Consider the following 15,087-nt stretch of genomic DNA (forward strand, 5'->3'; position numbering starts at 1 on the left):
GGGAGTCATCACAACATGAGGAACTGTATTAAAGGGTTGCAGCATTCGGAAGGTTGAGAACCACTGCTCTAAAGGGTTTCCCAGACTACATCTTTTCGGTCACAGTCAGTCTCATCTTTCTCCCACTAAACGGCTGCTGGATTTGAACCTCCAGCCCTCTGACTAGCAGCCCAACACGTTGCAGTGCTGTCAGGGCACCTTGCATGTAGAACAGTGGTTCTCCAGGTGCAGTCCCCACAGGCTCCTGGGGCCAGAGTTGGTGAGCCCAGCGTCTGTTTCATGAGCCGTCTGATGCGGGTGTCGGCTGAAGTTTGAGAAGTAGCGATACAGAGGACAGCAAAGAACACTCCCTCACGGAGAGCTCCACAGCCCCTGATAGAGAGCTGTGGGAGGGTCTGCCAGAAAGGGGTGGGCATGGGCAGGCACCCCTTGGGGGGCCTTGTGGTCAGCAGGGACAAAGGAGCCTGGGCTTGTACTGTGGATCTGCACCCTGTCCAGCTCAGCCATCTAAAGCCGCCCGGCACCAGGGCCAGCTCCAACTGGGGCCACACTGGAAGCAGTGGCTCTTGGAGGTCTCCCAGCCACCTCCCCCAGCCCCCACCCCCAAGCACAGCTCACTGTGCAGGTGTGGGACACCCTCTTAGAGGGACCTTGGAGTCAATAAGACATGGCGTGGTCCTCGCAGCCCCTTGCCATGCAGTCCCAGATGGCTCCGCCAGTTCAGCCCACCAGTTCCTGGAGCGCTGTGGGCCCGGGTAGAGCCGCTCCCCTTGCAGGCCAAGTCCTCCCCCTGCGCTCCACTCCTGCCAGTCTGGGCGCTTGCTGGTGCCCCTCGCCCCTCTTGATGGAAATGAGATTAATGGGATCGTAATCTGATCAGCTCTTCTGGCAGCAGCTGTATTTACAGCAGGAAAGTAAACATTCACTCTTTGTGAGGCACGTAAAATGGGCTCTATTCCTGCGACCCTGCAACCCTGTGCCTGCACAGCTGCACGCCACAGCTGACCCTCTCCTCATCTCCGGAGCAGGTCCAGGTGGAGGGAGGCCGGTCCTGCCACCCGACACGCCTCACAGCAGCAGGTGGGCGGCCCACAAGGCTCATGCACTCCCTTTTCATGCCCACCAAGGGAAGGCTGAGCATACAGGCTGAGCACCTCTCCCCTGGCTCCTCAGTACAGAGCCCTGGTGGGCAGCAGTTCAGACCCACTCTCTACTCCCCTGAGAATTTGGTGTTGGAACCCCCAGGCAGTAGTTCTACTCTGTCCTCGAGGGCCCCCAGGACTCAGAATCTACCCGACGGCCCTGGGATTGGCCTTGGGGGCCTGGATCACACAGTCACCGCAGCTGAGCAGGCTGTGCTGAGAACAGCACACACCCGGCCTGAGCTTTCAGAACCAAGACTGGAGAAACGACCTCACCTTGTGGCCATCTCCCTGCATGCCCTGCTTCCTGCCCTGGCCCTGGCCCACGCCCACGCCCACTGCTGGCCACTCCATTCAGCCCGAGACTCTGTCCTCATCACCTTTGTCCTGTGAGCCACTGTCTGGCATGGCCTCAGTGAGTGAGGAGTCCGGTGCATCCCACTGACCACACAGGCTGGGAGTGTGCCATGCCCTGTGCTGGTGCCCCTCTGCCCTCTGAAAACAGGCTCTGTGTTTGAAGCGCCCAGAAGATGCTAGGAGCCCCCTTCAAGCTGGGCCACACCAGGTCTGATGCGCCACAAGCTACAGGAACAGTTTTGCTGGGGTGGCAGAGGAAGCGTGGCTGACCAAAGGCCCGGGTCAAGCCCGGCAGGCAGGTAGTGCACCAGGGGAGGCGTGGAACAGCAGACCCCACCTTCAGGGTCTGGTAGCAGTTGTCCACCAGAGTTGCCAAATGAAGGGAAAACACCCCCCACCCCCAGCAGGCCAGCCCAAGCCCTTTATCCCCAGGGCCCTGAAGTGTGCAATAGGGTTAGGGAGGGATTTTAAGCCCAGGCCTAACCTCACGTGTTACCCTCCACGGATAAGCTGCCATGCTGTTTGCGGCCCCCGCGCCCCCCCCACAAGGGACACCTTGACATGCTTTCCCTCCGTGATTGCAGCTTCTCCAGTCCCAAGTGCCGTGCAAGACGAACTGCAGGGAGAGGTCCACAGTCTCCAGAGACTCCAGTGGCCAGGAGGGTGGGGTGGCCTGGCACCGCTGCTGTGTCTGAGGCAGGGCTCCTGGCCACCGCCAGTCTGAAGACCAGCGTGAAGGGCATGTTATCTCCCTGGAGAGCCGCCCCAGGGGAGGGAGGGTCTGCCGCCCAGGGTGGGTTTTGAGCACCACACTGGTGAGACCAGGAAGGGGAGCACCGTCGAGGCCCTGCTGCCTTGCGGAGCGCCAGGGACACCAGCGTCCGCTCCTTGGGGGCCCCCTTACTGCAGACGTCCCGTGCTCAGAAGGCGCATGCGCCCGCAGCTCGGCCCGCTGTCCCCTGTCCGTGCCAGCACCTGGGAAGGTCTGGCCTCTCCTGCATCTGCCGATGGTCAGCCTCCAGCACATGGAGGCCCTGGACCGGGTGACCCCTGGGGATGAGTGGGCCCCACGACCGCCGTGCACCCCCCACCCGCGTCCCTGTGTGTGTGCTGAGAGCCTGTGCTGTCTCCTGCAGGAACGGTTTCCCCAAGCAGACGGCGGCCCAGCTCATCCTGAAGGCCATCTCCAGCTACTTCGTGTCGACGATGGCCTCTTCAATCAAGACCGTGCACTTCGTGCTGTTCGACAGCGAGAGCATAGGCATCTACGTGCAGGAAATGGCCAAGCTGGATGCCAACTAGGTGGCAGAGCCAGGCCCGCCCTGTCCCCGCCTCCCGTTGGAAAGAAAGCGAGAAGAAAACCAACCCCCCTCACTGCTCGGGGAGGCGGCGCCCTGTCATCTTCAGTTGTGCTCATCGGGGGAATAAGGTTTTGGTTTCCGGTTTAAATGTTTTGACCTTCTAAACTGTTCTTACGTTAGCACTGAGCGTTGGCATTGCTGTTGTGGAAGCCCTGGGTCATAGGCTGTGTCTGATTGCCTGTAACCTAGGAGAAGAGCTCATGGTTTGGTTTTCACGAGCCCGGGTGGGCAGGGCAGGGCGCAGCGGGAGGGAGGGAGGGAGGGGCGGCGCCTCGCCCGCATTGGCCCCCAGCGCCGCCCCTCTCCCGGTGGCACACTCTGTACTATGACGCTCCTTTCCTCTCTCCTCAAGAACAAGAGAAAAGATCATGAATTTGCCAGAGACCCAATTTTTGTTGTTGTTATTGTTGTTTACTTACCATCTTAATGACTTTGAAAATGAAAGATTTAAAAGGCAGAAAACCCGTTGTCTTTAATTATATTTGCAATTTGGAATCTGTGTGAGTTGTTTTAGTAAAATGTTGAACTGTTATTGTGACCAGTGTCTCAAGTTACTGTGCCCGGGAGCTCTGTCTGGGGATGGGAGTGGGGGTGAGGGTGCAGGGGTGAGGGCGGGGCAGCTTGCCCACTCCCACGGGGCACCACGCGGCCCTTGCAGCCCCGGTGGGTGGTGCTCCGCAGTCCCCTAGTGGTTGGTAGAAAGGGCCGGTGTCTCGTTCCATCCTGGGGCCCCAGGGATAGCGTGTCCACTCCACGTGAGACGAGGACATGGAGGTGTCTCCAACCTGACCGGTGATAGGTGGTGCTGAGTCCAGCTGTGTCCCCCCACACCTGCTCCAGAGAGACTCCCACTCATGGCTGGGCCTGGACAGGCCCCCAGCCCTCTGCTGGAGCTCGGGGGGCGGGCTAATGGGTGGGGGTGCATGAAGAGAAGGGTGCCAAGAGCTACCATCCAGGTCCCTAGGTGCGCTGCTAACATACACCCCTGCTCACAGGGGCGTAGATGAGTCAGATCCTAGTTGGGGCAGAACAGATAACCCATTGGCTGGATACCAGAGACACTTTGACCTTCCTCTAAATTTGCCTAAAACGCACAGGAGCCGGTTCTGCCTCCACTAAGAAACAAGAGTCTTCTTCTAAAGCAGGCTCACCAGCAGGAAGCAGCAGGTCCCCACTCTTCCTGGACAGATGGCAACGATCACTTCCCGCCGCCTCGGGAGACCCTGACCAGGCTCGACCCCACCCTGCCCCGGGTCTCCATCTCTGAGAGCACTCCCCAGTCTGTCTGATTTCTTTCCCCCAGCTCTATGCTGGGTCTAGGTTCTGTCCCTTGATGACCATCTCCTCACGAAGGTGTGTCTTAGCAGGATGCCGCTTCACACGGGACACCTGCAGGCCCCCGAGGGGGCTAAGGCGGTAGCTAGGACCATGGTGCCATGGACAGGTCAAAGGCCACAGTGAGGGCGCGGCCAGGCAGTGTCGTTCTGTTCCACGCGGGGTCAGGAGACACTGCCGTGCTGTCCAGCTGGTTCAGACTGGACTCTGAGACCCCGCGTACGAACAGGCCGAGACGCCGCCCGGTCTCGCACCACCCTCCTGGTTGCTCCTGTACTTGAGCCCATTGTTGCCGCGGCCACGGCCGCTACCTCTGCTGCCGCCGCAGTGCCAGCCCACCCCCTTTGGCGGACATCCTCGCTGGCCATAACCTGGACCGTGTCCCAGGGACCACTAAGCCATCATGGACATCATTTTGTCTTGTTCTTGCAAGAATCCTGCCCGGTCTGCCTGACAGCCGAGGACGTGGAAGCTGGCTGTGAGCCCGCTGCCAACACCTGACCAGGGTCAGACCCGACATTCCCCTGATGGCACCCTTATCTCAGAAACCCAGGAACCCGTTTGGCCTTGATGTTGCTCCTCATTTGGACAGAGGCAGAAGCACAATGAGCATGAAGTTGGAAACCAGGTTTTTCGAATGGGCTTCCCAAAGCCAGGGGAAGCAAAGCCAGCATTTTACAAAGCTCGCCCACTAGATGTCGCCCAAAGGATTGGGGAAGGAAACAGAGACACGCAGCTGGGGCGCCTGCCCTCTTGTCACTGCACAAAAGAATTAAATTGCATTTGTCAAGGGTTGCATGAATTGTTGACCATAATCACCTAGATGTTGCTCAACTTTCAATAATACAAGGTGCACTGCGCCCCGGAGAGACAGGCTCTCTGAAGGAGGACTCCAAGTATTTCTCCAAGAAATACTGGGAAAGAGAGCCAGGAGACCCTCCTGGGATTCCCATCATCCCCCAAACCACCCAGCGAGTCTTCTCAGCTGGAACAGGAGAAACCGCTGTCTGGTGTCAGCCTCGTGTCTAGGGCCAGGGGCGGAGAGCTGGCACTGAAAGCCCATTACTTGAAAAATAAAACAAAGGGGTGCATTTGCAAGGGCCCTCCTGCAACGCACACATCCATGCCTCTGTTCAAAAGGCAGGTCTGCAGGAAGCCCCGTTGACAGAAAAGGAAGACACAGGAGCGGACAGGGCATGGACTGCATTTCCTAGAGAGGTGGGTGTCGTTCCCAGGCCTCTCGTGGGCTGTAAGCGGAGTCGGGTCAGGTTCACAGCCAGTGCTGCGGAGCAGAGAAGGGGCACAGATTTCCCAGGTCACGCAGCTACGAGTGGTAGAGCGGGGACGTGAGCCCAGCTCCAACTACAACCAATGCTCCCCACTCCCGCGGGAGCCGGGCCCTCCTTTGGCATCCACCCAGCACGCCTGTTCTCTGGTCTCCAGTGAGAAAAGGCCTCCGGGCCGCCACCCCTGAAGGAGTAGAGAGAAGCTGCTGGTGCATTTAAGGCCATTCAGTGGCCATCAGGACCCATTGCGTGCTCATGATGACTGAGGCCCCAGACTGACAAAGGCAGGTGGGGGGACATGCTGCCCGTGCCCCGTGGAGGCGGGACCTGCAGGGAAGAGCCTGCAAGACAGTCTGAGGCTCATGGCTCAGTGTGGGGGCTTCTGAGGCCCTGTTACCTGCCGCTGGGCTTCGTGGGAGGGCCTGGATCCTCAGAACTCCAAGGACCAGGTGATATGTAACAGGACAGCAGGTAGGCTGCTCCCTCAGCCCCCGTTGGGGCAGGGGCGTCGTTCGCCACGTCCCCCAGGACAGAGTCACTTCAGCTGCGGCCTCTGCGCCCAGCCCCCGTCCCCAGCATCGGAACGATCCACCCATGGGTTTGTTTATCTGACAGAATTCCTCCCTCACTTCCAGGGTCAGAGTGTGGTCACAGCTGCAGTTCCGTCCCGACAGAAAAAGGCAGAGAGGGAGAGAAAACACATGTGTACGCACGCAGGCTCGCAGCATGCCTCCGCGCTCGCTCCCCAGGACCAACCTTGCTGAGGAGGGAGCCTCCTCTCGCTCCTGACTGTCACTCAGGCTGCGTCATCAGGCGCCTGGCGGGGTGGGGGGAACCCTCTCATGGGAGGGGAAACAGGTGGGTGTGGGGCGGGGTGGGGGGTGTCTCGGCTGATCCTTTCATTAGCAACAGTGATATTTGGTTTTCACTGCGTTATCTTGGAGCTGGCCTGGGTGCCGCCTTAGAGCCGGCTCCCCGAAGGGGCTGGGGAGGGTGCAGGGTCTTGGGGCCCCTCGCAGCCTCTGGAGAAGAAAGGGACACTCGGTGGCGAGGGTGGGGCTTTCTTCCCTTTAGAACGAGCCTGTTGTGTTTGCTCCTGGGGCCCCCCTGATATCAAAATAATATCCCCTGGCCCTCCTGACAGGCAAAGCAGTCAAAGTGTTCATTAATCCCAGCACCTCCACCCCCACCCCACCCCACCCCTGCTCCTTGGCAAAGGTGTGTAAACAGATTGCCCTCTCCCTGACCCCTGAAGCCCAACCCTGCCGGGCTGCTTTGTCCATCCAACTCCGAGAATGAGTGTCTTAGCAACTCTCCCCAGGAAAAGCACTCTCCTGCCCGCTCCCCCAGCCCCCCAACACACAGTCACACTCAGTGTGTGTGAGCGCGCACACTTGCACGCTCATCCATTCTCACACTTGCACTCACGCAGGCATCGTGGCACACACTGACACATTTACACACACACACACACACACACACACACACACACACACGGCTCCAGAGACCCTCTCCGTCCCAGGGCGGGAGGGAGGCTCCTGCCCAGCAGAAGCCAGCCAGGACCACTGTCTCCAGAGGAGAAGTGGACCGTCTCCGTGGCGGGAGCCACGTGTGGGTCGTCTGTCTGCTCAGAGCCCCCTCTTGGGGCCCTGGCCCCTCCAGGGTGAGTTCTATAGCTGTGAGGCGCCCCCCCAAGCTGCATGGCTCAGGTCTTGCCCTCACTGCAAAGTAAGTCCTCCCATGTCCCCTGCAGACAGAGGAGAAAACCAGCCCCACCCCTCGTGTCACAAGTTTGAGCCTTGGCTGTAGCTGCTTGCCGGCAGAGTCGGAGAGGACTCCCTCCACATCATCCTTTCCCCCAGGCTCTGAAAGCAAGCGATGGTCACAGCAAGCACAGGCAGGGAGCCCCCAGGCTCAGACAGAGGTGGCAGGTTCCCACCGAGCATCTCCCACCTTGAGCACTGGGTGTTCCGTCCCCTCCTGCCCCCAGACAGCCTCCCCAGGGATGAGCCTGAGGCAGAAGTGACCACACCTCCCCGGCTGACCACCAGCACGATTGCAGGGCCCATGCTGGGACCCAGGCGAGCCCCTCTCGGCCAGCTGCCTGCCTGGCTGGGAAACCTGGTATTTCCGTACTTTGAAACAACAAGGCTTCCTAAGCTTCAGAGAATAAATTAACGTGGAGTGAGCACAGGCCCAGCTGTGGTAGATGGGCAGATTGATTTGCTTCCCACCTGGGAGATTAAATTCCACTCTCCAAAAATGGCAGCAGGGTAATGAGCTGTCAGTCAGACGGTGCCGAGCCAGGGCTGGGCACATAATTGAAGGCTGCCAGGCGCTCCTCATTAGGTCCCACGCAGGTCCTGGCTACAGACTCCCACCTAGAAAGGGTCTTCTGAAGGCCAGGATGGAGTGTTCTCGGCCCTGCTCACACCCTGGGCACTCTTCCGCAGGGGAGCACACACCTCGGGCCGGGGATGGACTCATTTAAGGGACTTGCATTTAACCCAAAGTGCTTCTAATTGATTCGTCCACAACCACCGACAGTCTCGCTGGCATTGAATGATGGGCCCATGGCAACCCCTGGGACAACAGTGTGGATGACTGCCTGCCCCTTCCCAAGAGGATACCTGTGGGATAGCTCTTTCCAAGGGTCTATGGGCCAAGATCCTCTGTGCCTCCTCAGGTTGGCTCCCAGTCACCCCAAGGCTTCTCCAAAGGCAGCACCCCCCCAAGCCATCACCTTGTACCCCTCAGCCCCTGACGGCATTCAAAACACGTGTGACCAGGCTCAGTCTCCACCACACCCTGGGCAAATGCCACCAGGCGCTCCACTTTGAGGGAAGGAAACGCATCTAAAGGAGCCTGGGGCTGAGAGAGGCTGGCCGCCTTTCTGGCCCTACGCTCCAGGACGGGCCACGTGCACCTGGCCTCGGCACATGCCTGAACACACCGCTGCCGCCCTGATCTGTGATCCCGCTCAACCCCGCAGGTGTCTCCTCTTGGATGACCCCTCTGCCTCCTACAGGAAGTGTGTTCCCTGACCCCATGGCCTGGGCTGGGTGCCTCTCTGGGTGAACCCTGCCCCTGCCATCCCAGCACTCTGCATACTGGACGCTGGTCATGTGCTTACAGGCTGCATGCTGCATCCTGCAGTGAATGCCTCAAAGCTCGGGGCAAGTCCTACACTAGTCCCTGGGGTCGCCGAGGCAGCATGACAATGCAGAGCCTGCCCTCCAGGAGGGCCCTGCGCACCTGGAGCCTGAACCCAAATGGCATGGGCCGGCTGGGGGCGGGGGGCTGCCTGCATCACTGGCCGGGCTGAGCCTGCCAGGATCCAATGGTCAGTCACCAGCTGGAGGGCCTGACCCAGAGGCATCGGGGGAAAGTGGGAGAAACCCAGGCTCGCCCTCAGCCCCCACCCCCACCCCCTGAGGACATCCCTGACCGTCCCGCTCTGAGTCAGCGCAGGCGTAGCTGAGATCTGCCCACCAGTAAGGGATCAAGGGACTTCAGAGGGAAGCCTGGTGTTGGCACCATCCCTGGCTCAGTTTCCTTTTGCCACACCTGCAAGCCCAGCTTCATCACGTGGCATCTGCTGCATGAGCTTTCCCTGGCTCCTGTCTGGAAAATGGGGTGGGCGAGGACCCTTCTGCCTAGATGCTCAACGCAAGTTGTTGGGAAAGAGGGCAGGCACTGAACTTGTCTGCAGGAGAGAGCCCTGAGCAGCTACAGTGCAGGGGCCCGTCTGCATGCCGGGGAGTGCGGATGCAGGCCTAACAGCAGCAGGCCTTGGACACAAATGCATGTGTCCTCAGAGGGCCCTAGTAGCATGTCCTGGTGACCCTACCCCCCTTCCTCCAAATCAGGCAGCATCTCTTTACAGCCTCAGAGAGGGAAGGACTAGGCCCAAAGGACAGTTTGATCGGAGGCCCTAAGTCCAGTACTGGCCCTGGCAGACTCCTACAGAAAGAGAGAGGCCCTGGATCCCAGCACTGGCCAGGGGCCACCTGAGAGCTGCATCGCCATGGTGACAGAGCCCTCAGTGAGCCCCAGAGACATCTGCACCTCCCTCTCAGGTAGAAAGCCGCAGAGCCTGCAGCTGGGGTGCACCTGCCACCTGAACTCTGACAGCAGCAACAGAGGGGCGGGGGGCCGGGTGAGTATGGCATGGTGGGTCAAGAAGAGCGGCAGGCACCATCCCGCCCAACCCACCGACCACCAGGCAGAGTGGGCGCTCTCTGTCATCCAGGGGAGGGTGCTGAGATCAGAGCAAGGGAGAGACCGGTCCAGGCCACTCAGCAGAATCAGGCAGAACCAGGACAGCGGAGAAGTTGCGCACGGGGAAGAACTCTTCAAGCCGGCATTCTCCTCCGCCCTGGAATGCTGCCGCCAATGGCCTCTCGGAAGGTACCAGCTCCTGGCTATCGAGCGGACCCCAAGTCACAGCAACCCTCAGGGGCAGCGTAGCCTTGCCCTGTGGGGTGTCAAGCCCTGATATCTTGCAGGGGCCTCATCTTTCTCGAGTAAAGCACCCGGCCGGGTTCCATGGTAGCCCACGACGCCCCAGAGCTACCCCCCACCCCTCATTTCACCGATGAGGAGGAAGAAGGGCAGGGCGGGCCAGGAAGCGGGGGACCCGGGCTGCAGGCCTCGGGAGGGCCCCCCCAGGTTTCCTGCTTCCCAGGGGCCTTGAGCAAAGTCTGAACAGACAGGGGACCTGCCTGAGCTGGGATCCTCCCCAGGTTGGGGGTCCCTGGCTGGGCCTTCCAGTAATTAGTGGGCTCTCGTTAAGACCCAGTCGCGCCGTCCCTGGGCCAGGGCTTGTTTTTGTTCTCGTGCGTAGGCCGGCGCAGGAAGGCCAAGGCGCACGTGCACAGCCCCATAAATCCAGCCGGCGTCGCTCATTACAACGTTCCGCTTCAGGACCCCGCGAGGCTTCACGGGGCAGGCGCACCTCCCTGCAGCCCAGCGCAGCCACAGCCTCAGACATGAGCTCATGCAGCGCGCGGCCTGTGAGGGGGCGGCCGGGCGGCGCTCTCTTCAACCAGGGGACAATGTGCCTATTAAGGCCTGTCGGCCCCTGCCGCCCCACTCCACCCGCCTCACCCAGGCAGGACCACCCCACGCTCTGCCCTGCACAAACTCTGGACGGCCGTGCCCAAATCCCGAGAATGCGCGCCCCTCTAGGTGGCGCGTCCACCGAGTGGCCACGGGAAATCACTGCTTGCCGTGGGTGGGTTTGAGGAGGTGGGAGAGGTGGCCTCAGAAGAGGAAAGCTCTTGGGCACCATCCTGCCCGGCCAGGGGGCTGACAAGTCACCCCTGTGGGCTCTGCCAACTCTGGCCCCTGGGTGTCCATTCCACAGATAGTCAGTGGGAAGCTACTGCCTGGACCGGCCACTCCGCTGTCTGAGCACTGTCAGGAGCCAAAGACAGGACTCAGGGCCGGGGTCCCTCACTTGGGACAGCATGGTAGAAGTGGGGGACAGAGCAGGGCACCAGGCAGGCCCCTCTGGGCTGGCTCTCTGGTAAGAAGCCTGCAGGCCCTTTGTGTAAGGTGACCAAGAGTCCCGCTTTTGGCGGGACAGTCCCGATTTTTAAATTTTCCTGCATCCCGTGGCGTTTTAAAAAGTCTCGATTTTTGGAAAGAATGCACAAGTTAGGGTATACGGTTTTTGGCTGCCATGTGGCTATTTCGCCAGGATATGAGTTTTATCAGTGGTGTCCTACCTTACCAATGTTAAAATCTGGTCACCTTACCTTGGTGTGTTTTGTGTGAGAACTTGTAGGGGCACGAGGAGATAGGCAGCTCACTGTGTGATCTTGGGGTGAGTCACCTCACCTCTCCTGGGCGTGGTTTCCTCTTCTGCAAAACTGAGCTGGCAACGTGGTCTCGGTCCGTTTGTGCAGTTGATTCTGATTCCCCGTGACCCCCGTGGACGTCAGAGCAGGACTGGACTCCATCGTGTGCCAGCAGCTGATGTTTCACGACTCTGAGGTGCCTCGGTGGGTGGCAGGTGGGGTGGGGGGCGGCGGGGCTCAGACCTCCTACTTTTCAGTTAGTAGCCCAGCACGCTGTCTGTTGGCATCACCCAGGGCCTCCAGAGGCTTCACAGACGTGAGCTGTTCCGACTCCCGTGGAGGTCAGAAGCCAGGTATGTACCTGCCGTGGCTAAAGTCCAACTCTGGCTGTGGTCGAGGCTGGAGGGTAGCCAGCTAGCTCAGCTCCATGTGAGCCCAGGTCAGGGGAACAAGACGGAGGTGAGTGCCCTATACCGCGAGGGCCCAGTCGTGACTGTCCTTGGCGGGCCAGGCTCAAGTCTCCACCGGCAAGTCCCCCACCATCAGGTACGATCAAAAAGAGCTTGGAGAGAGACCTTTCTAGACCTGCTCTGTGCAGTGCAGTCGCCACCCACCGTATGTGGGCATGTAAGTTTAAGTGAAGATAAAACCTTTGGCTCCTCAGTTGCACCAGCCACGTTTGGAGTGCTCGGGGTCCCGTGTAGCCAGGGCCATTCTCCTGGGTCACACTGATTCTAGAACACTCCACTGCAGAGTGCTGTCTGGGGCAGCTCTGTTCTAGAACATGGAATGCACCAAGCCCTTCAAAGGCACAGCCTGAGATTTCCACACCACGAGATTCAGTGCAAGGAGCAAACCCATTACCCAGGCACATCCCCAAGCCAGAGGTTCTGTGTTGCCAGGGACAATAAATGCCATTAGGCTCACCAAGGGGGAGACCTGATGCGTGTGTATCCAGCTCGTCCACGTCCCAGACACTATGCTGGGTCCCACACAGTCTTCCACTCTCAGTGACATATGGCTCCCCACTCAAATACTCTCCCCCTCTCTGTGGGACAGATGACTGAACATTCACCAAGGTGGGGATGGGGCGTGGCAAAACCAGTGCTCTCTGACCTCATAGGCAGCCTGCTCCTCTGGGATGGCCCTGATGACTGGCCTTTCCCTGGGCTTTGAGTAGACTCACACCCACAGCGGGGATCCTGAGCTTCCCTGCCTGCCTCTCGTTGGGATCTGAAAGACTTCCTTGGTCCAGGAAAGCTCAGACTTGTTTGAACATGAGCTCAGAGCTGCTCAAAGCCCCACTTGTTGGGGCTGGAATTTCATACTCAGGACAGGCCTGGCCAATGGGACTGACTGCCCTTGCTCCCTGACCATCCAAGTTCCCAGAGAGGAACCGCTCACTGGCTGACTCAGGCCCACCAACCGGCACCTACTAGGCCAGGGATGCTGGGCTGAGGCCCCAGAAGGCCTCTGCAAAGGCCAGGTCAGCTGAGCCAAAAGGGACACTGAATGTCAAGTGGAGGCTTTGTGCTTGTGCTATGAGCCAGAACAGCCCATGTGCTTCTACAAAACCGAGAGCACCCATGGGGAGAGCACAGGGCCGGTGGCCGGTTGTGGCCAGGCCCACAGAAGGAGCCGCGGCGCCCCAGCAAGCCAGCCAGCATTAGCCATCCCCGGAGACACAAGTGCCAGGCTCTGGACTCCCTGCTGACTCTCCTGGCTAGCCCTGCCCTGACTCTGAGTCACTAAACCCCAAGACCATCACCACAAACCTCCCCTCTGTGACAACCCTGAAAGTCTGGCAGGAGAGGCAGGACCTGACTCCCAGTTCCTTAGGTGGGGAAACCGAGGAAGAGATGCAGTTTTCCTGAAGCGAGCAAACTGCCCCCAAGCTGCATCTTCTGCTTGAAGAGCTGTCGCAGGAACAGAGGCAGGAAACGCAGGGTGGAGGTGGGGTGACCGAGGGGGCAGAGAGAATATGCTGAGGGGCTGGAAGGGGAACCGAGGATCTGCTGGGTAAACCTTCCTCCCAACAGAGTGTTCACAAAAGGGGAGCAGAGGGGTACAATGTACATGGCTGGGATGTGGGCTTTGTGGCTCAAGGGGCTGAGCAAGGACACTGGGGGCTGGAAGCCTCTGCTCCCTGCCCCTGGGCCACCTTTCTCCACCACCATGGGCCATAATTCACCAGCCAAGATGGCTGTGGAGCCTGTTTGGCACTTAGCGCATGGCCTTTCCTACCACCGAGACCTGCTTGTTTAGAAACCCTGGTATGCCAGGCGGCTTAGAGGCATGGAGATATTGTCCCAGGCAAGTGGGACCCTCCCAGTCACAGCCATGGCCCCTGACGGCCATGCAGACCTGCCAGCCCGACCGGGGACTCACCAGACCCGGCCTGCAGGCCTCAGGCAGCCCTGCCTCCTCTGCCTGCTGGTGGGCCTTTGTCAGGGTCCTGTTGGTCAAACCCAGGCTCCGAGGGTCTGAACCGGACATCTGCAGGCTCACACCTCAGTGCTGAAGGTGGAGGGAAGGACTGGGGCCTCCCCAAAGGCTTGTCCTACCGTTGTCTCGCTGAGGCCCTGGGATGCCAGTTTAAGAGCCGTTTTATAGACTCCCATAAAGGAGAAAGTGAACTTTTCACATGTTTGCACTCTACTAAGTCAATACATATAAAAGAGATGAGAGCTGCGTTCCCCCTGCCCAGATGTGTCCGGCCCGGGCTGGGGGCAGCATTGGTGCCATCCTGGTTCCTGTGGGCATCTTGAGGCCCCTTCCCTCCTGGACTGTAGTCCTGGAGCTCGACCCCCAATTAGTGGGCATCTGTCCACTGGGACCCCGGGTGGGCACTAATGAAGCCGGAAAGCCTCCCCTGGGCCAGGCTAATGGGTGGCTCCTGCCCTCACTCAGCCGAGACGGCCCCCCAGGTGCGAGGGTTTCATAGGAAGATTTAGAGGAGGGGAAACACGGAAGCTGTAAAGTTTTACTAGGAATTCCCAACCATCCCTCTTTTGGCCGCGACATTCACACAGCCTTCACTTGTAAGAGAGCTTCCTTTCTGCTTTGAACTCCGCCCCCCGCCCCCGCCCCCTTAAATCATAGCAACCCCAGGCCCACATCCAGAATCCTGATCTGTCTCCAATGCCCCAGGTGCCTGCCGAGCATACTAGAGGCTCCCCATTGGGTGTCCGACTGCCTGAGCTCACCTGGGACCACCTCCAAGGACAACCATCTGCCTGCCCATTGCGTCAAGGCCATGGGCAGAGGGCTTGGCACCTGGGAGCTGGCTCACTCTTTGGGGATGACTCTGTAGACATGGTGGCCAGATCTCTATTCATTTCTCCCGAGCACCCACTCTGTGTAAGGCCAGACTGCTCATGCCCACACCAGCACTGTGGATTCAGCCTTCTCACCATTGGCAGGCATTGTAGCAACAGTTCAGAAAAGGAGTGTGGTCGTTATAGAATCGTTTGTCAATTTGAGAGGATTAAGAGTGAAAGGGTGCAGTCTAGCCTGTTAATCTGATCATAGCCAATGAGGCCTTTGTGTGGGCATGGCCTTCTCCTGAGGATTCTGGCAACTCCTGTCTTCCTCCTTGGAGGCAGGAGACACTCTCCCTGTTGGCTCACGCCCTTGGAGACTCTCTACTGACAAGGCTCACTCCCTGAGAGACATCCCTGAAGAGAAGCCACATGGACCTACCCTGATGCAGCCAGAGCCCTGGGAGGTGGAGAAGTCACGTGGAGACCCCTGCCAGCACTGAGATGCTCACCATGCCACAGGGTCCACAAGATTTCCCACC

General features: G+C 59.5%; 1 protein-coding gene across 4 annotated transcripts in view; it reads left to right on the top strand.

Moving 5' to 3' along the window:
• Window positions 1-3,111, top strand: part of LOC101659557 (core histone macro-H2A.1) — a 63,989-nt gene extending 60,878 nt beyond the window's left edge. For all 4 annotated transcript variants that reach the window (XM_004696622.2, XM_004696624.2, XM_004696623.2 and 1 more), the window contains exon 8: window positions 2,636-3,111. In XM_004696622.2, coding sequence (XP_004696679.1) covers window positions 2,636-2,801 — 166 coding nt within the window. In that variant the 3' untranslated portion in view covers window positions 2,802-3,111. The remainder of the gene's footprint in view (window positions 1-2,635) is intronic.
• Window positions 3,112-15,087: the final 11,976 nt, after the last annotated feature.

Source organism: Echinops telfairi, unplaced genomic scaffold (genome assembly GCF_000313985.2).
Source record: "Echinops telfairi isolate 266 unplaced genomic scaffold, ASM31398v2 ScPeMD7_7469;HRSCAF=8507_1, whole genome shotgun sequence".
Taxonomy (NCBI): Eukaryota; Metazoa; Chordata; class Mammalia; order Afrosoricida; family Tenrecidae; genus Echinops; species Echinops telfairi.